The sequence below is a fragment of the Panthera uncia genome, chromosome D1, assembly GCF_023721935.1.
Source record: "Panthera uncia isolate 11264 chromosome D1, Puncia_PCG_1.0, whole genome shotgun sequence".
In the NCBI taxonomy this organism is placed as follows: domain Eukaryota; kingdom Metazoa; phylum Chordata; class Mammalia; order Carnivora; family Felidae; genus Panthera; species Panthera uncia.
In genome coordinates, this window is record NC_064808.1 from 55017568 (window position 1) to 55038475 (window position 20908).

The following is a 20908-nucleotide window of genomic DNA, read 5'->3' on the forward strand; positions in this document are numbered from 1 at the left end:
TCCTGAATCTAAAAATGTATAATTCAGTATTTTGCTACACGAGGGATGGAGAAGAGGAGGAATACAATGAGAGAAAATAAAACTTGCCTACGTCCCTATTCATTCAGCCATCCCTATTAAAACACATATACATCATTTAGTGAAATGTTATGAAGGTGCTATCAATACCGTAGAAAAGACCTAGTCCTAGGTCTTCCACTGAAGGAACTGCTACTTGGTGAACATACACCAAGGACCAGGCACTAGATTTCAAAATAATAATAGTTATTCTTTACTGAGTATCTACTGGGTGTCAGATATACTCTTAGGGCTTCATAAATACCACTTCATTTACTTTTCCTGATAATGCTGTGAAGTTCTGAGGGCTAACTGGGATAATAATCCCTATTTTACAGATGAGAAAATGGAAGCTCAGAGACCTGCCCAAATTCTCCTAATTACCACATTGTATAAATAAATGACATAAGTGAGAAACCCTATATACCAAGTTGTACAGACTTCTCTCTGGTAGGCACATAGAGAGTACTTGTTTATTAGAGTATTGCTCAAATTTTAATTCACAATTAAACTTGGGAGATGTATGACACAATTCTGGAAAGTAGATTACAAAATCGTAGGAAGGAAGATGGGCAAGAGAAGGAAAGGTGACATTTACTGAATGTCCACTATACGTCAGGTTCTTTATATACCCTATTTTCACCAGCCCCTACTTTGTAGACTTGTTGGAATTAACTGTCTCCATTCATGAGATAAGAAAATTGAGGCTCAGAAAGGTCTAGGTCACTGAGCTAGCAGTAAGTAGAATAGGACCATTATTTCCAGACGGCCTTGGAGGCTGTCTTCTTTTGGGCCTTTAGCTCTTTATTCTTTCTTCAGTGAGAGAGGGGGGGTACAATGAACAAGAATGGGTAAACCTGGATTTGATTTTCAGTACTGCCACTCACTAGTTGTGCAGTTTTGGCAAATCATTTAAATTTTGTGAGCCTAAATTTCCTCATTTGTAAGATAAAAATAGTAAGATCCTGTATCCCCACCAAGCAGGGTTATAATGAGGCTCACACAGTATCTGAGAAAATATTTCACAAAATGCTATATAATATAATGGGTATCACCATATTTATTATTTGTAGTATTACCACCACCATCATCATCATCATCATCATCAACATCATCATCATCAGCTTTCCTAGAGTAAGATGACAGTACAAAGTTTTGAGCTACTTTGCTTTGTTAGAAGACTTCTGAAATGATTAGGAGAGGACTTAAAATACTTACCAGAAAACTTCTGAGGTACCTGGGAGAATTCAAAAGCATGTATTATGGGTCATGTTTTCTTTTGCATATCTTGCAGGGAGCCATGCAAGATCTCTTGTAGGAAAGCAAATGGGGGGAGGGGGTAGGATTAGAAAGTGATAATCCAGAATCCTTACCAGATCTTTTGACCAGCAGCTCTTTTGTAGGAACCTTTACTACTCCAAGCAGATAATCTCTGATTGACTGAATACTGGTTACATCAGTGGCTGTTAAATCAAACAAAAAGAGAAATTATTTAATGCTCTTCTGACCAAAGGGCTAAACACTTCAACATGTATTTCCTAGGAGAGGCTATATCATTCAAAGCAGAGCCCCTTTTATTTTTTTATTATTATTATTTAAATGTTTATTTATGTTGAGAGGGCACGTGCATGGAAAGGAGGCAGAGAGGGAGAGAGAGGATCCCAAGCAGAATCCTGATACAAGGCTCAGTATCACAAAATGTGAGATCATGGCCTGAGGTGATAGCAACAGTCAGATGCTTAGCTGACTGAGCTACACAGATATCCCCAAACTGCACCCCTTTTAATTCTGGTTGTGATGGGTCATTTGGTGCTCACCTGACTTGGTATCTTCATGATAAATAGCAAAGGTGACCTCTGCAAACTCCAACAGCTCTGCCAGGAAACAGGCCTCTCCACTACAGTGCTGAGTCACCAAATTACATGAAAATTCAACATGATGGGAGAACTCAGGGCAGAAGGAACAAGCTACAGGGCGGGTTCGGCGCTGTTCTCCCTTGGGCAGGAAGGAGAGATGAGTGGTGACAAAGGCATTGACCCCAACTGTGGCACTGAACTGTAGAGCGGGTTCCAACTCAGCCAAAGCCCTGTAAAGGGAGAAGGATGGCAATGAGAAGGTAGTAACATAACTCAGCTGGACTGCCTAGAAAACATCTCCACCATCTCCACGAGGCCACCAAGAACACTAACCCACCAGATATTTCCTATCTAGGCTTTGGGCAGAGCCACAGTGTGCTTTCTTAATTATTTAAATATCATAATGTATGTGTATGAGGTGGGGGAAGACAATATTCATCTGTCTACCAGAGTTACACTCTCCAGGGACACTCCATTTTACTGTCACTGACCTTCAGCCAAAGACTAGCAGGCAGCAACAGTAGTTGAACAACTTGGCTTTACTGCTCATTACACTGAGAAAGAACATACACCAAGGGAAATCATGGGGAATTTTAGTAAGAAAGTATCAGAAAGGACTACTAGCACTAGACTCCTGTTAGTTGATTTAGACGTTCCTGGGAGTGGAGCTTTGCTCTTGATAGTTGTTCTAATGAATCTTATCTAGGAGGGAAGACTAGGGGCACATGGGTGGCTCATTCGGTTAAAGCGTCCAACTTTGGCCTAGGTCATGATTTCACCGTTCCCGAGTTGGAGCCTTGCGTCGGGCCCTGTGCTGACAGCTCAATGTCTGGAGCCTGTTACAGATGCTGTCTCCCTCTCTCTCTGCTCCTCCCCTCCTTGTGCTCTCTCTCTCTCTTAAAAACAAATAAACATTAAAACTAGAATGAGGCTAAGGTTAGGATTGGTAAAGCAGCAGCAGTCAGTCACTCATTGTAGCCAGGATGGGGGTGATGTTGGGTATTTTTGTGATTTCATAATGACCTTGTTTTGGTTTGTTCCTAGACAAGATTATGGAATAATTTTATTTTTGTCTCATCTCATCATGGTTGCAAAGCAGCTTTGTCTGATGCTGGTGTTCCATGAGATTATATATGCTCAGCAAGAAAACACCCAGTCCAGCTATGATTGCCAGGTCAGTTCCCAGATGTCTCTGGGGTTGCTCTTCTCTTTCTTAGTACATATGTTCCACATGTACAGACAGAATCTATCCATCTTTAACTAACACTCATAAAGAGCAGTCAAGTCTTTAGTGTGTGGGTATAGTATGAGGAAAACTCCTTTGCCCCAACTTCCCCAAGGGTATAAAATTGACATTTAGGCAAAGAGGTCACCTCTTTTTGAAGCATTTTCTGACAGCCCCAAAGAAGAGTTAGAGGTGTTCCTTCTTTACTGTACTTGGTGTACATTGGTAGAGGGTAGTAACTTGGAGCTTGAATCTTGGCTCTATCATTTAATTAAATGTGTGACCTTGGACAAGTTATTCAACTCTTTGAAGTTTCATTGTCCTCTTTGCTAAAATGAGGATAGCATAAGGATACAAATACTAAAGACGTATGTATAATTATATGCTTATTATATTTTCATTTCTTATGAAATTAAGTAACCTAAAATCATTAATGGGAGACTGGTGTATGTCTATACAACAGCAGACTCTGAAGTATATATTAGGTATAGGAAACATGAGAGGGAAATAGATCAAATGCCAGTAATGGCTAAAAAAACAAAGATAAAATGTTCAAGGAGTGTCGTAAAAATTACACTAGATAATACATACAAAGCAGAGAACCTGTTATGGGCAATGAAAGGGCTCTTAACAGGAAACTCTCAGATATAGCATTGATAAGAAAGAAAGGTTTGCGCCCAAAGCTATTCTGAATTAATTCATTCAATAATTATTTCCTGACCATCTTCTCTGTGTGTCATGCACTGGGCTCAGAGCTAGATACATATAGGAGTGAAAGAGCTATAATTTCTTACCCTTGTGGAACTTAAAAACTAGTGCAGCAAGATCTCTGTCAATCAAGTGACTATAAATATATGTATATATCTATGTCTATATCTAGACTGTGATTGCTTTTCCTTTGGTCCAATTATCTTTTTGCTAGTACTTCACCAGCAAATCAATGAACCCATTTATGTTCATGGAAGTTTCTACTCATCCTCAGTTAAAGATCAGGTTAATTAAAAGACTCAAGTGAAAAAGAAAGAAGGGGTCTGTTTACACAGACATTGAAAATGTATTTTCAGGGAGACCACTGGCACTTCAGATGAGGGTTGCTTTCTCTTGATGAGAGAAGGCTGACTTCAGAGCACCTGCTATCTGGATACCAAGAATTCCTTTCTTCAATAAGATGCAATGTAAAACTTATTTCTGATTTTACTATATTCCACCGGCTAATAAAGGTAACATTATTTATACAAACTATCTATACAAATGGAACTAATTATTTGAATAGTAGTTGGTAGTTTATAAAGTTACTTCATATTTGTTAATTCTTACACTGATCCTTATAAAATCAGGAGAAGTATTCATAATTTCCATTTTTCAGAGGAAGAAACAGACCCAGAGAGGTGAAGAAACTACCCCAAGATCATGCACAGCTAGTGGGAGATGGAGGTGGCTCCCGTTTCTAGTGCAATTTGTTTCCATTATATTGTGTTTGTCACAGAACTGTCCCAAACTATCAGAAAATGTAGTGTTAGAATTGGCCTGGCTTCTTACCGTTCCTTCTTGAAACGGTGACACAAACCAAATGCAGGATTTACAGCAAACTGCCTGCCATCTGATTTGAGTTTCCCCATGATCCCCAGAAAGAGGGACTACTGAGTTTCTTATCTATTATGCAGTCTCTCCAAGATCTACTGACTATCTAAACTCTAAGTCCTTCTCTGCCAGTTAAATATTAGTTAACGCTATATTTACAAATTCTGACCTTGGCTGGGTCTTACACAGAACAGGTATTCCATACACACAAATTTCATGCCTCCATGCCTTTGCACATGTTCTTCTCTTTGAACAGAATAGTTTTCAGCTCTCTTGGGTATTTTGACAACTCCTATTCTTTTTCAAGACTCAGATTAAGAAGGGCTTGGGGGGCGCCTGGGTGGCGCAGTCGGTTAAGCGTCCGACTTCAGCCAGGTCACGATCTCGCGGTCCCTGAGTTCGAGCCTCGCGTCAGGCTCTGGGCTGATGGCTCGGAGCCTGGAGCCTGTTTCCGATTCTGTGTTTCCCTCTCTCTCTGCCCCTCCCCCGTTCATGCTCTGTCTCTCTCTGTCCCAAAAATAAATTAAAAACGTTGAAAAAAAAAAAAAAAAAAAAAAAGAAGGGCTTGGAATGCCAAGTTGAGCAGGTTAGAGTTTATCTTGGGAACCAGTAGTCTCTAAAGTCAAGTGTGTACAACCTAGGGGGTTTATATATAGGATAACCTACTTGGGCGTAGGAAGAAAATATTACCACTTCTATATTTGTTATCATATATGTTAAAGTTTTATATATGCTGTTGTAGATTTTATAACGTATTATAATATAGTAGCACATGAAGCTGATTTATACATGAATAAGTACCAGATATTCAGAGGGTATGCTAGGTATGTGAAACTTTTATTTATTTATTTTTTTTAAAGTTTATTCATTTTGACAGAGAGTGAGCGTGTGTGTGCGTATGCGCAAGTGGGGGAGGGGCAGAGAGAGAAGGAGAGGGAGAATCCTAAGCAGGTTCCACACTGTCAGTGCAGAGACCAATGTGGGGCTTGAACTTACAATCCATGAGATCATGACCTGATTCGAAATCAAGAGTTAGACACTTAACCGACTGAGTCACCCAGGCGCCCCTTATTTTTCTGTTAGTAGGAATGCACAATTAAAATTAGAAGACCACTGCTACTGACGATAGAAAACCATCACAAAAGTTTTAATGTGAGGGAATGGCATGGTTAAAAAACTGCCTTGGTATCACTGACACTAAATGTTCTCAAGCAATTACTGGAAATCCATTTGGAGAATTCAGTGATGGAAAATATTAACCAGGCTGAACATTTTACCAGTTGCTTCAGTGTCAGATCTCGCATGGCAGTAATTGAATTTGTTAGTTACAGAGTGCAAAGTTAAAGGCAAATGATCTGACTCTAAGTTACAGCAAGGGAAAAAAGGGAACACTTGCCTTCTTTCTTGAACTTGTGTCCAAAGTGAACTAGCCTACAGTAGAAGTATGACTTAGTTCTCTTTCTTAGTGGGTACCTTTTATATGCGCTAGAATTATGCTATGTGGTGGCAGGGGGCACAGAGGAGTTCGAGCAGTGATTATAAGAACTCACAGCCTACTGGAGAAAACTCATGTATACCAATAACTGAAAAGAATATTCAAATAACAAATAACTGCAACCAAGGTGCTAAAAGACAAGGACAAAGCACCAATTCTGTCTACGTGTAGGAAGACATATAGGAAGGCTGCAAAGAAGCTGCAAAGTCAAAGAAAATAGGAGTTTGTTTAGTGGACAAAAGGAATAAAAACACTCAAGGTAGAGAGAAGTATGAACAAAGGCCTGAAGGAGAAAGAGAAGGCCATGCTGTTTATATTTAGAAACAGTGCTCCAGGCAGAAAAAACAGCAAGACAAAATCCCTGAGAGGGAAATGAGCTTGGTGTGTTCAGAAACAATAAAGTCAGTGTTTGGAGGACAGTAAACAGAGGGGAGATGAACAGGAGGAGATGAAGTCATAAAAATAATAAGGAGCCAGATCAAGTTGGGTCTTATAGACATTTAAGTAGTTTGTACGAGATGAAAAGTCACTGATGGATTTTTAAGCAGAGGTGTGTCAAGGTCTGACTTAAGTTTTCAGAGGATCACAATACAGAGGTTTCTGTATTGCAAACAGACTGAAGGGGAACAAACTAGAAAAATGGGAGGTGATACTCAGAGACTGGATAGGAGATTATAGAAGAATCATTGGCCCTGGCCTGGTTTAAGGGTGTAGGATATGACCACAAATAAGTGATCAAGTCGGGTAGAGGATAAGTGTGTGGTTTTTATTTATTTTTTAATTTTTAAAATTTTTTAATTTTTTTAAGATTTTATTTTTAAGTCATCTCCACACCCAACGTGGGGCTCCAAGTCATGACCCCAAGATCAAGAGTCACATGCTCTTCTAATTGAGGCAGCCAGGTGCTCCAAGATTGTTGACCAAAGTCAAGGACCTAAGTTGCTAATAACAGTAAAGTTTGCAAGTGATTTACTCATTTTTACTCTTACATGCTTTCTTAAGAGAGAAAGAAAAAAATAAAGTGCTTACTGAACTGGAAATCGTACAAATGAAGTTTTACATATATGAGCATCATATACTGTGTGGACTGCAATGAAAAAACATGAGGTGGACTTACTTGGCTGCTGCTTGCAGACCACAGGCTCTGATTATCTCAACTGAAATAGAGACAGCTCGGGCAGCAAGAACTCCCTCTGCTGTTCTTGGAGTACGCCTGTATTTTAGGCCCACATCCAGTAAACCTTAAGATTGAGGACAAAAGGAAAAAAGAAAAGTTAGTTGGCACAGTGTCTCTTCTACCAAACCCCAAGTCCTGGTCAGACTTGGGGTTTGGTAGACAATCATTAGGATTGCCTACAATCCTAATGAACAATAAGGGGCATGAGCAGTGAGATAATATGTCCATAGCCAGAATCATTTTATATTATTATACTTTAAGATTAATAAAGGTAGAACAAAAGTTACTATTTTCATTTCACATCCAAGAAACTATGGCTCAGAGACTGAACTGCTTGTCAAGATCACACAACTATCAGAGGCAGAACTTAATTCCAGATTTTTTAAACTTCCAGTTATCCTTATAGAATTGAGATGGACTCCAGCCTTTCTTCGTTTTTAAACTTTTCCACACTTACACTTCTATCACCTTTGTACCACCACCACCTGAAACATCCTTTACATGCCATCCTTTTACAAAAATTCTACCTTCGTACATTTCAGAGAAAGCTTTACAAGAGAACAGGGGTGCCTGGGTGGCTCAGTCGGTTAAGCATCTGATTTTGGTTCAGGTCATGATCTCATGGTTTGTGAGTTTGAGCTCTGTGTGGGTCTCCATGCTGGGAGCGTGGAGCCTGCCTTGGACTCTCTCTCTCCCTCTCTTTCTGCCCCTCCCTCACTTGTGCATGCATGTGTGCTCTCTCTCTCTCTCTAAAAAATAAACATTAAAAAAAATAATAATAAAAGGGGAGCCTGGGTGGCTAAGTTGGTGGAGCATCTAACTTTGGCTCAGGTCATAATCTCACAATTTGTGGGTTTAAGCCCCATGTCGGGCTCTGTGCTGACAGCTCAGAGGCTGGAGCCTGCTGCGGATTCTGTGTCTCCCTCTCTCTCTGCCCCTCCACCACTCACACTCTGTCTCTCTCTCTCTCTCAAAATAAATAAAGCATTTAAAAAATTAAAAATACTAATAATATAAAAATAAATAAAATATGTTAAAAAAAAAAAGAAACAACAGAACAAGCTGATCAGTGACAGGAGGAACAACTCAATCTTAACCATGGCAAGATAAAAACCTCCTGTTGTGGAATACTCTCCAGCAAACATAGTAACTTGATTTAGAAGGCTAATTCTAGTTATCTGATGACATACTTGGAGGGCAGGTCATCCTAATGAAGCAATTAGGATGTAATTCAAAAGTCTAAATTCTAATTAATCTTTTCCAACTTTAAATCCTAACCTCTTCCATCCTTACAGTGAATTCCCAGTTCATGCTAACTGTATTCCACCAATCCCACATCTGCTCATGTTGCCTTGGAATACTAATTCTCTGAATACGCCTACACAACACTTAGGATTTATGCTGTGAGGCTTCTTAAATGCTTGCTGAAGTTAAAGGTGAAATGAGACAAACAATAGAGTCCCTGCAAATGTGAATTTTTTAAACTATAGGCAAAATTTGCATACAATACACTTATATATTCATTTTTCTAAGAGAAGGTAGATCATGGTTTTCATCAGATTCTTAAAAGGGTCTCACACAATATGAATAGTCACTACTTATAGAGAAAAGGGATATTTACATGTACTGACTTCAAAAGGGAAGGGCAAACCAGTCTTCAATTACCTGATGACTGGTTCCTCAGTTCCTTCCTGTTCTCAAGCCTGGGAGTTAAAGGGAGATTAAAGGTCTGTATTCCCACATCCTCATGGTGCTGCATGGTTACCATGGCACAGATCCTCGATAATGGCAAGGTTCCTCTGGCAACCATCTGGTCTCTCACGTTAGGATAATAGTATCTGTAAGCCACACAAGCACAAGCTGTTGTTGGAAGAATTAGGTGGATAAATTATTCAATTTGCCCAAGAGATCAGCTTTTGGTATCGAGTTATCTTTGGAGCCTGATTGCTCTGTATTTGTGGTATACAGCTGTGGTCCAATCTGACTGGATTTATTGCCCATCATGTGGAGGAAGTGTTTCATAAATTATACTCTATGTTCAGAACAAAGGCCAGCTTCCCACAAGCTTTCTGTTTGGATATCTGCATCTGACTTAGACTGCTGGGAGTAGCCACTTTTACGAACATACACCCTGGTGCCAGTGAAAGTGGTTCCAAATGGAGCAGTACCAATCTCTTCTATGGCTTCAGGCCTAAGTCCCTCAAATTTAAAGCATCCATTAGTATCTACTGTACTTCCATCTCTTGTCAAAACATTCCATTCTTTTTTTTTTTTTATTTATTTTTTAAATTTACATCCAAGTTAGTTAGCATATAGTGCAACAGTGATTTCAGGAGTAGATTCCTTAATGCCCCTTACCCATTTAGCCCATCCCCTCCTCCAACAACCCCTCCAGTAACCCTCTGTTCTCCATATTTAAGAGTCTCTTATGGGGGCGCCTGGATGGCTCAGTCAGTTAGGCGTCCGATTTCAGCTCAGGTCATGATCTCACAGTTTGTGGGTCCCAGCCCCGCGTCAGGATCCGTGCTGACAGCTCAAAGCCTGGAGCCTGCTTCAGATTCTGTGACTCCCTCTCTATCTGTCCCTTCCCTGCTCATGCTCTGTCTCTCCTTCTCTCTCAAAAATAAATAAAACATTAAAAAAAATTTTTTTTAAAGTCTTTTATGTTTTGTCACCCTCCCTGTTTTTATATTATTTTTGCTTCCCTTCCCTTATGTTCATCTGTTTTGTGTCTTAAAGTCCTCATATGAATGAAGTCATATGATATTTGTCTTTCTCTAATTTCGTTTAGCATAATACCCTCTAGTTCCAAAACATTCCATTCTTGTATCAGTTTTAAATGAAACTTAAATTCACCTGACTGTTTTTAGGAAAAGTTTCTGGCAAGTATATGGTACTCTGCCCTAGTTCTGTTGATGCTGTTTCTTATTTTGAATCTATACTCTCTTTGTCACTTCTTGGGCGCAGGGATGCAAAAGAGGCTGAGCCTGTGTATTCACGTCAAGTCTGTTACATGAATGGATTTAAATTTTACAAAGACTACTCTTTTGGTGGTGGGAAGACCAGATTATAAGAAATGAGTTTAGAGGCGGGGAGACCAGTAAGGAGGCTATCAGTAAATTAGGCATGATATGATGAGGGCCTGAACTAAATAGGGCAGTAATAAGAAAACAAGTGACTAAATATTTAAGAGCAGTAGGAGGTAAAACTGATAGAACTTCACTTCCAAATGTAACAAGTGGTTAGAAGCATGAGATACAACTGCTCTAAAGAGCCTAATAATGTAGCAGATTTAAGTAAAATCTGGAGAAGAGTCACTAATAAGCCAGGTAATATAAAATAGGGTAGAAAGGATTGCTTAGCTTCCTTATAATTCAAGCTAAGCTTCCTTATAATTCAAACTACGATGTCAAGGGAAGGATGCTCTATGATTTTGCACTTCCTTTCTAGGCACAAAACTGGTTTCACATTATACCTGCACCAGATTTCAAACTGGACTCCACCTCCAGGCATGGGCCCCTGTGCAGAGAAGACACTCAGCAGAAGCCTTTGCACTGGAACTTCAGCTGGCAACAGGAGAGAGTGATGGTGCTCACTATTAAAGATGGGATCTGGAACACAGAGTGTGGTTGCAGATCTGAAAGGCTTCAAAGAGATTCCTTTGGAAAAGAAAAGCAATTCAGAATAATCCAACACATTTAGTGCTTTATCTGTAGCAAGACAGTATGCTAATATTCAATTTCAATTTTATCCTCACAAAACTCCTGTGAGAAAAACAAAGCAACTATTATTATTCCTACTTAACAGACAGGATAGGACATATTGAAGTTACATAGTGAATCCAAAGGTCTTAGAGTTAGTAGATCATGCACCTGATACCAGAACCTGTATCTTCTATGTTACTTTTATCAAGGTCTATTTCCATAGTAGCTATGGTCCCCCAAGGGCCCCATGATAATATAGAAGAAAGAGATCCCTTCATTGCTGGACAATGTCTAAGGGTTGCCATTTCTCCACATCCTTGCCAACACTTGTTAGTTTGATTTTTGTTTTTGTTTTTGCTTAAAAATTATTGCCATCTTGGTGAAAAGAAGTGGTATTCTGTGGTGGTTTTGGTTTTCATTCCCTAAATGACTAATGATGCTGAGTATCTTTTCATGTGCTTATTGGCGCCATTTATATATCTTAAGAGAAATGTCTATTTAGATTTTCTAAATATTTTTTAATTAGATTGTCTTTTTATTATTATTTGTAAGAGTTCTTTATATATTCTGGATACAAGTTCCTTATTTGAACCCTAAAATCAATACTGGCAGTGCTTTTGCAGTTATATGTGGACATACTCAGAATGCCAAAAAAATCTGAGCCACCTGACTTGATCATTCTCAACTGAGCTAGAACAAGGGGACACTCTGCTTTCTTGTTTTAGCTCTTAGAGATGATGAGACAATGGAAATGGTAGGGGGTAGTGTAGTGTAGTGTAGTGCAAGAATATCCGGCTCTGGGGCCAGTTGGATGGGGTCTGAATGCCAACCACGTTATTGTTACTGGGGCAGCCTCAGTCACTTAACACTTCTCTCTTTTGTAAAATAAAGAAAATAGAATCTACTAGGATAAGTTGTTTTAGGATTTACAACTATGATCTATGTGAGATATATATGTACATATTTCTCCTAAGAGCAATGGTTCAGTATTCCCTAATTCAGTGTTTCACGCCGTTATGTTATGTAGAATGTAACTACCTTGAATAATGAGAATCAATTGTATATGTATGGATGATAAGAGTGACCAGGCAAAATATAAATAATGGGTGGGATCTAGGTAAAGGGTATATAGAAGTTCTTTGTACTATTTTTGTTAACTTTTCTGTAAATTTGAAATCATATCAAAATAAAAAGCTACAAAAAACAACATAAGAAAGGAAAAATTAAAACTTAGCCCATCTTCTGTACTACCCAGGTAAGACTCGAAACATTTAGGAACTCAAAATTCACTCAGGGAAAAAAAAAAAAAAAAAATCCTAAGTATAGCCAATTAAAGAACCATACAAGAATGAGAAACCCTAACCTCCTAAACCTACCGTTTTCAAGGAACTCAGGTCCTTTTAGCACACTGGATTGAGAGTCTTGAACTGGAAAGTAGTACTGGACATAACAATCTGCTTCTCCCCAGACTGTTGCCTGAAGAGGGGCTAGCCCTTTAACACTCTCTACGTGGAGCTCAAAGTGATGCTCCATCAATCCATTTCTTTGGTCCTCTGCCTATTAAATGAAACAGAGATACTGGTGAGCTTTAAAGAAAAAAATATTCTTAGAATATTCCTGCTTCTCTACAAAATCTGAGTACAGATGAAGAAACAGTCATAATTAGCTGATACTAAAACAGATACTTAATTCTCATTGTGTATAAATCTCACAACTGCTCACTGTAATCAGATCCAGCTGGATTTACCCTAGACTGTGAGCCTAGGTCAATATTAGGAAATCCATAAATGTTTCAGTGCATTAAATAGAATAAAGGAAAGAAACATGACTATCTCAATAAATGCTAACAAGGTATTTGATAAAATTCAATCAGCTCCTGATTCTTAGTACATTAAGAATAGGACACATTAAGAATATCTTCTTGTATAAAAAATACATATGTGAAGCAAACAGGTATTAATTTACTTACTATTTTTAATGAAGGTTGGAATAACACCAAGACTACTCATTAATGGTAAGGAAGGACTAGTCAAGGAGGTCGTGAATATACCATTACTGAAAGTAACTACTACTGATAACAATTTAATGTTTTTATTATTTACTATAGCCAGGCACTGTACTAAGCCTTTGACTTGTAGTAGTTAATTTAACATGTATAGCTAACAACAGTGGAATAAGGGTTTGAACTCAGGTAGTCTGACTCGAGAGCCAAGGCTCTTTACTTCTACTCTATACAGCCTCGACAGACACTAGACAACTGATAACTGGGAATATTCAAAGGGGGGATTCAGGATTCAGATAAAATTGTATGATGTATATGTGTTTAACATTCTAACCATTAATCCCATGAATCTGGAACAGATTGCATAAGGTCTTTGCTTTATTTATCAGCAGTATCTGCTCCAAAACCTTCCTCAGGGAAACAGAAAACTTTCATTTTGATTCCCCAGAAAAGAAAAACAATCTCAGCAGCTACTTAACTTGGCCATACAGTATTACAGTAATAATTCAGTTCTGTAGATGCTGAAATGGATGAGGGACATGAGTATAGGAAGAAAAACTATTTATTTATAGATATCTAATCTTTCAGAGAGTTCTTTTATGCTCATAATGAGTAACATTTTCTAACTTTTGGTATGGAATTTAATGAAAACTGAGTCTACACTGCAAAGTGAGGGCCATATATAATACCTAAAATAGACTTAGGAATATTATAGATAAGTTTTCTGTGTTTGTGCTTTTATGTCATTGTCAAATTTAAAAAGCTACTATTATCTATTGGTAGACACTAGTATCTAATAGAAACAGTAAAGAAAAGTTTGGAGTTCATAACATACAAATAAACAATAACCTACTCATAGACATTTTCCTAATAGTTCTTTCTCTGTCATAGACATCACATTTGTCATTCAGATCCAGATTAGAAAATATAACATACTTAAATCATGTGGAAACTGAGATTTGGCTATGCTAGTAAAGACACCAAAGGTAAGATAACAGTAGGACATGACACAGTAGAATGAAGACTGGACTTTGAGTCAGAAGGCCTGTGTCTGAACAGTGATTTTCTCATTCTTAGCTATGTGACCCTGGACAAGTAACACCACCTCTTTGATTCTGTTTCATCACTTAAAAAGAGAATGACAATGACTCACCTCATGTAGTGTTAGGGAAATAAACATGAAAAAGTGTATCAATGTGCTTTCTCAATTGTCCAACACTGTACAAATTATTTTTAAGAATTTACTGGTAGAAAAGCAAGGAACTTCACTACAACTTTCCAACTGGATTTGGCTGAGAAACAGAGTAAGATTTGCTGGCTTACATTTGGAATCATTCTCAACCTTCTGCCCCCATTTTCCCCCCCATTGATTATCTTAAAAAAAATTTTTTTTTTAACGTTCATTTATTTTTGAGAGAGACAGAGACAGAATGCGAGCAGGTTAGGGGCAGAGAGAGAGGGAGACACAGAATCTGAAGCAGGCTCCAAGGCTCCGAGCTGTCAGTACAGAGCCCAATGCGGGGCTTGAACTCACGAGCTGTGAGATCATGACCTGAACCGAAGTCGGATGCTCAACCGACTGAGCCACCCAGGCACCCCTGATTATCTTTTTTTTAATTAAGACTTTTTAAATGCAGTTTTACATTCACCCCAATTTTTTAAAAGGCAATTAATTAACCGTTAGTGAATTAGAGGATTAAGAGGTGGCTGTCCAATTAGAGTTTCTTTATAGATTCAAAAAGCTCAGAGGAACACAGATATACATTTAAATCATAAAAAATAAATAATTCCTTTAATCTACAGCAAGTATTAGGGTGCAAATATGTTTCTTTTCACTAATGAAATAATGATCTGGGGCAATGGTTTCACTAAAACATGCAAGATAAAATGAGATTATGGAACTTAAAATTTGGCAAAACAATAGATCTCGTGCTCTCACCACACACACCAAAAGGTAACAAGGTGAAGTGACTGATAACGTTAATTGGCTTCATTATGGTAACCATTTCATAGTGTTACATATATCAAAACATCATGTTGTATACCTTAAAATGAGATTATGGTTTTTATAAATAATCAAGTGGTTAGTGACTACCATAGTAACAGATGCTATAGACGGCTGGTCCAGAAAATGGGCTGGCCTAGGGCTGAAGGGTGGAAGTGTTCCTTCTTCATTCTTTAATCTTTGTAGTGCCATTATCTGATCTGAAGAACCCATGGCTAAAAAGACGCGAAGACTCCCATTTTGGTGGCCTGAGAACACATCAATCACAGGCATGTAGCTGTCAACAGCAACAACTGGGTACTGAGCATCAAGCAGCAGGCGAGAAATTTTGGGATCTCTAGAGGAAGAGAAAGTATGAATGAGCAAATAATAACCATCAATCATGTCTCAGTGTTGCTGCTGCATTTCCTACTTGGCTTAATTTTCTCAGTTTGTTAAAAATGGGTCTACAGCTAGAAAAGTAATAGTGGTCTGAAAAAACATCATTCTACCGTAACTCATCAAATAAAAATTCCCAGGCAGATAAGTTCTAACGTAGCAATCTGAAAGCAGGGGATGTGTCTGATTTATCTCTGTTATCATCATGACCCCAAGCCCAGCATCTGGGACTGAGAACTATCCCAGTACAAGCTTATTGAATTGCATTATTTTACAGTGTGTTCAACTTGAAAAAGTATGGACTTCGGTGTCTGGCAGATAAGACTTGGATAATATTACCAATAACATCTTCCATCTATAATCCTTTTAACACTGCAAAGGTTGATATTATCCACTATTAACAGATTTAAAAATGGTCCAAATGCTCATCAGACCATGCTAAATCTTAGCTCTGCCACTTAATTGTTGGATGACTCTAAGTAATCAACTTAACATTTCTAAGTCTGTTTCGTCTTCTGTAAAATGTAGGTAATAAAACTTCCTCAAAGGGCAGTTAGGACTAAGTCGAGGAAACAAATATAAAATACCAACTACAATACTTAGTACACAATAAGTGCTAAGTACCTGGTAGCTATGATTATTTTATGCTCTGTCAGCGAAGAATGGGGTCTAATGAAATGAGAAGGGAAGGGAAATACCAGACTACACTAATATCACAAGCAAAAAAAGGGGAAAAAGCCAAAGCCTACAGCTGACAGTGGCATGATTCCAGTAGCACTCCTTAGCCTGACCATGCTCTCCAGTGCTACCATCATAAGTATTTCACTGTTCACAGAGGCTTACCCATTTATTTTCTCACTGGATTGTCACAATTGTGCCACAAGGGAGACAGGGGGTCTATCATCACCCTCATTTTACAGATGATGAAAATAAAGCCAGAGAGGTTGATTTTTTCAAGTCAAAGGACAAGCTTCCTCATTTGTAAAAAGGGGATAATGATAATACTTCCTGGGGTTATGGGAAGGCTCACATGAAACAGTGCACACTAAAGTGTTCTCTGTAAAATGTAAAACACAACATTTAAAACACAGCACCATGAGAAAGCTCTTAGGAAAGAAGTCAGTGCTAAAATAATTAAAAATCAGTACCTTGAACCAAAACAAAAAATTAACAGTCTGTAGTAAGGACAGAAATAACCTCCAGATAAATCAATACCCTACTGAGTGATAAGTGAGGTACAGTGATCAAATCTGTAGGTCCAAAAGACAATACTCAGTAGAGAAATCATGCAGATAGCTGATGGGAATAATCATCATGTTTTTGTGACAGAGATAAACCATTAATTTTGTGAGGTGATAACCTTTGGTAGTAGAGCTTCTTGGTGAAGCAGTAGAACTCTCTGGGTTCTAAGCCTGGTTCTACTACTTACAATAAATATAACAAGTTATTTAAATCCTCTGTGCCTCTATTAACTCATCTGTAAAATAGGGGAAATAAAAGTTACCTGCCTTAGAAAACTGTTGTGAGGATTAAATGACTTGATGTATGAAAGGTTCTTAGCATAGGGCCTGAAACATGGTAAGCAGTATCTGTGAACTGTTTTAACATAGAAAGAGCAGTCACTGTGGTGACACTGAGAAAAGTCCTCCAAGGTATTATGGGGCTAGTCATGTTTGCAAACCCAAAGAATTCCTCTTCAGTCCAAAGTTAAAGATGTAAAGTAAAGAATACTCCAAAAGATCCTATTTACTTGAATGACACGTAAAACTGATGGAGGGGGAGTTTCACCAGCCCGAGCAACTTGTCCTGTCCTGGGCTCTGCACCTTGTTCCAAGTTTCAATTACCATCACATTGTTCTTCAGCCTTTCCAGGTATTTGGAAGACAGAGAGACAGGAATCACCTGGGGAGAGGAACAATCAAAAAAACAACACGAAAACCAACACCTGAGAAAAAGGATCAATTTATACTTTTATTCAACAAGTACTAACTGAAAGCCATGCACAGTGCTAGGAACTGAAGACATTAAAATAAAACCCACTCTGTATTCTCAAGAGAAACTAGTCTGGTGTAAGAGACCAATTAAGGCCAAATACAAAATGGTAATAGTTCTCTGATGACAAAGGTCATATAGATGGGGCTTTGAGGACACAGACATATCAATGACTGCACCTGCTGCCTCATCCAAGCCTTTCTAAGGCAAAATGACCTATTTGTAAATCCCTGCGGAAAGACAGATGTTTTTCTGAAAGAAAGATGGCTACTGACTAGACAAGGGTTGAGCACCTAATCAAAGGGCAGCCAGCCCACTGGTTGGATGCAATGGCCTAATGCAAAAAGCTCTGCCCAATCTTCTGTCATGGTAAATAACAAGTCAACTGTTCATTTGGATTTCCAATGTAAAATTATTTGAGAACTGGCCAGCCAGCTGGTAGATGAAAGAGAAAGAAAAGTCATGAAGAGAAGCAGAGATCTGCAGCCAAGAGCGAGTCTGTTTCCTTAATGGCAGAATGAAGGGCTCACCAATTTGAAGTGACCTAAGCTGCAGTATAACTGCATCAGCAGAGAAGAGATAAGCCCCATGATGAAATCAATAGAACATGAAAGGAAAAAGGGTGAAATCAGAAATTAGGTAAGGCAAGATGACAGGAAGACACCAGAAGAGCAGAGATCCTGAGCAGACCTACTTTTGTATCCATCTAAGAAACTCCAATTACATAAGGTACCTGAGCACATTTCTGTTCTGTGAAACTAAAAAAACTAAAACATAGCGACCTAACCTACAAAGGAGAGATTTCAGAGAAAGCTGCTGGCAGAAAGTAACACTAAATTCTTAGGGATAAGCAGAATAAAATTAATGTCTAAAAAGTTCTACCTAATAGGAGTCATGAAGGGTGAGAAGGAAATGTAAGGCAGAGGAAAAGCACACAAAAAGACACAGAGGTAGGGAAAAAGAACATTTAGGAAACTGCAAGTAGCTGAGCATAGCTGGACTATCTAGTGTGAAGGGAAGAGTGACAGGAGTAGAGACTGGAGAAGTACAGTCAGGCAGTTGTCAAATGGGCTTATAGTCCAAACTAAACATCTTACCTACTCTGAAGGCTATGGGGAATTACTGAAAAGTCTAAACCAGGGGAATAAAATACTCGGGTTAATATTTTAGAAAGATCATTCCTATTGGTACAAAAAGGAATGGACATGGAGAGACCAGAAACAGACTAGACTGAAGGCTATTTGGAATGAGAAAGAGGGCCTGAATGAAAGCAGTAGCAGTCGGGTTGAGTGAGAGGATTTCGTCTGGAGAATGAAGTTTGCAGCATCTATTGGATTTGGTGAATAATTATGTAATAATCAAGGATACCTTTCAGGTTCTGCTCGGGTTTCTGAGTAGATTACAATATGAATTAGGGCAGATAGGAGGAGGAGGAACAGATTTGGAAGGAATAATAAATTCAGATTCAGACACATTTGAATTCCTTCTTTCATTTACATACCTTTACTGAATACCTGTGATATGCCAGGCCGTGCATTAGGTGCCAAGTGTAAAGTGCTTTTAAGACATTTGGGGATGATGACCAGCAGTTACACAGAGAGATCAGAAACCTGAGGGAATGTCTGGCCTACATGGAAGTATAGATTTGGAAGTTATCTTCATAAAAATAATAGATGAAGCTATGGGAGTGGAAGGAGTGACCATGGGAAAAGCGGGTTGGTTTGGAACAGTGCCAAGAATAAAAGTAATGCAGAGGAGTACCAGTAATTAAAGGTAAAAGAAAGGGAGAAAGGAGTGCTGGGGCCACCACTCGTTTCCTAGTTTTCCTGCTGTCCCAAAGACCAAAAAAGAGCTGTTGTTGATTCAGGAAGAAAATAAGAGAGTGGAGTTACAAAAATCAAGAAAGGAAACTATTTTTTTTTTTTTAAGTTTGTTTATTTTGACAGAGCAAGAGAAGAGAACATAAGCTGGGCAAGGACAGAGAGAGGGGGGTGGAGAGAGAGAGTCCCAAGCAGGCTCTGCACTGTCACCATAGAGCCCAATATAGGGCTCAACCTCATAAACTGTGAGATAATGAACTGAGCAAAAATCAAGAGTCAGACATTTAACCAACTGAGCTGCCTAGGCTCCCCAAAACAGGAAACAATTTAAGCAATAGCATCAAATTCTACAGAGAAATCAAGCCAGATAAGTATTAAAACAAGTAGAGGAATAAATTAGAGAAAAAATTAAAAAAACAAAAAGCTTGGAGATACAGAAAAGAAAGGGGAAAGTTTAGTTCTAGAGGAAGGATAAAGGAATAGAATTCAGAACTCAGGCAAAAGAAACAGTGGGAAACCACAACAATTGAGACAGAAGAAAATGAAGACATAAAAAGTTTTAAAATATTGATAGTGTCTTTTCCTCTTCCCATCCCATAGTGGGAATGGATCTGCACACCAGCTAATTACAAAGGTCTCTCCCAGTCTGAACATTCTAGGTTTCCTTTATAATGGAATTATGATTTGGGAAACATACTTGTCTCCCACCTCCATATGGCCCTAATAGATATAGAAGGTTAAGATATGTACAAAGTTACCTGAGAAAAGTTGAAGACTGGTTGTGTTGTGCCCCATGCGATGATAGATCTGGTGACTTCCTCTGTGCTGAAAAGTTTGCAATTTAAATAAACATTGCATGGCGGAGGTTTGTCAGATTCTCCAGTAATGAAATCTTTCCCATCGACCACCATCAACAGCACATGCAACAGCAAAGCACTCTCTTTTGTTGACCCATCTGTCTGATTTGCTAAATTGTGAGAGGCTGGCACAGCCATGAAGGTTGAAGGATTTGGCACAACAGGGCTTGGTGACTTTGGGTTGGAGAGTATCAAATTCTGTACTTTCTTTGCAACTTCTTCGTGAATTTGATTTAGGTTCTCTGGATTTTTAGTACAGGTAACATGTTGATCAGGTTCTGATAATGTCTGATCTGGACTTGTAACAGTACAAAGTGGGCCATGTTGGGTGCTGTTACGTAATTTAGTATTCACACAAGTGAAATCCTTGTTATGTATAACAAGCTCCACAGTTACCTATAAAAACAAAAGGAAGAGAGTTAGTGGGCCTTCTGAAATCAGAATCAGAATTTTGGAGCTAGAGGCAAATCAGATTATTAGAAAATAATTAACTCATTCTCAAATACCATAATAGTAGGAACACTAACAGTCTGTATATACATTACCTTATCAGGATTAAGAAAAGCTAGACAGATGATTTGTCAACAATATAAGCTGAGCCTAGAACATCATCTTGTGCCAGAAAATAAGGATATGCTCAGAAAAGGATGCAGATATATCAAAAGAACACAGAATTCAGTCAAAGGAGCTCACATGGGCCAAATCTGGGACAATTTGAGCATCAAAAAGAACAATAATAGTAAAGGACAATAACACTGA

The 20908-nt window shown here is 38.5% G+C and overlaps 1 protein-coding gene across 9 annotated transcripts in view; it reads right to left on the reverse strand.

The window, feature by feature from the left end:
- C2CD3 (C2 domain containing 3 centriole elongation regulator) overlaps positions 1-20908 on the reverse strand; it is a 145495-nt gene that overhangs the window by 69247 nt on the left and 55340 nt on the right. For all 9 annotated transcript variants that reach the window (XM_049652074.1, XM_049652047.1, XM_049652031.1 and 6 more), the window contains 9 exons: positions 20051-20545; positions 17231-17382; positions 15193-15439; positions 12472-12652; positions 10867-11050; positions 9057-9229; positions 7332-7455; positions 1875-2143; positions 1431-1520 (listed from right to left, as the gene is read on the reverse strand). In XM_049652074.1, the coding sequence (XP_049508031.1) occupies positions 1431-1520; positions 1875-2143; positions 7332-7455; positions 9057-9229; positions 10867-11050; positions 12472-12652; positions 15193-15439; positions 17231-17382; positions 20051-20545 (1915 nt within the window). The remainder of the gene's footprint in view (positions 1-1430; positions 1521-1874; positions 2144-7331; positions 7456-9056; positions 9230-10866; positions 11051-12471; positions 12653-15192; positions 15440-17230; positions 17383-20050; positions 20546-20908) is intronic.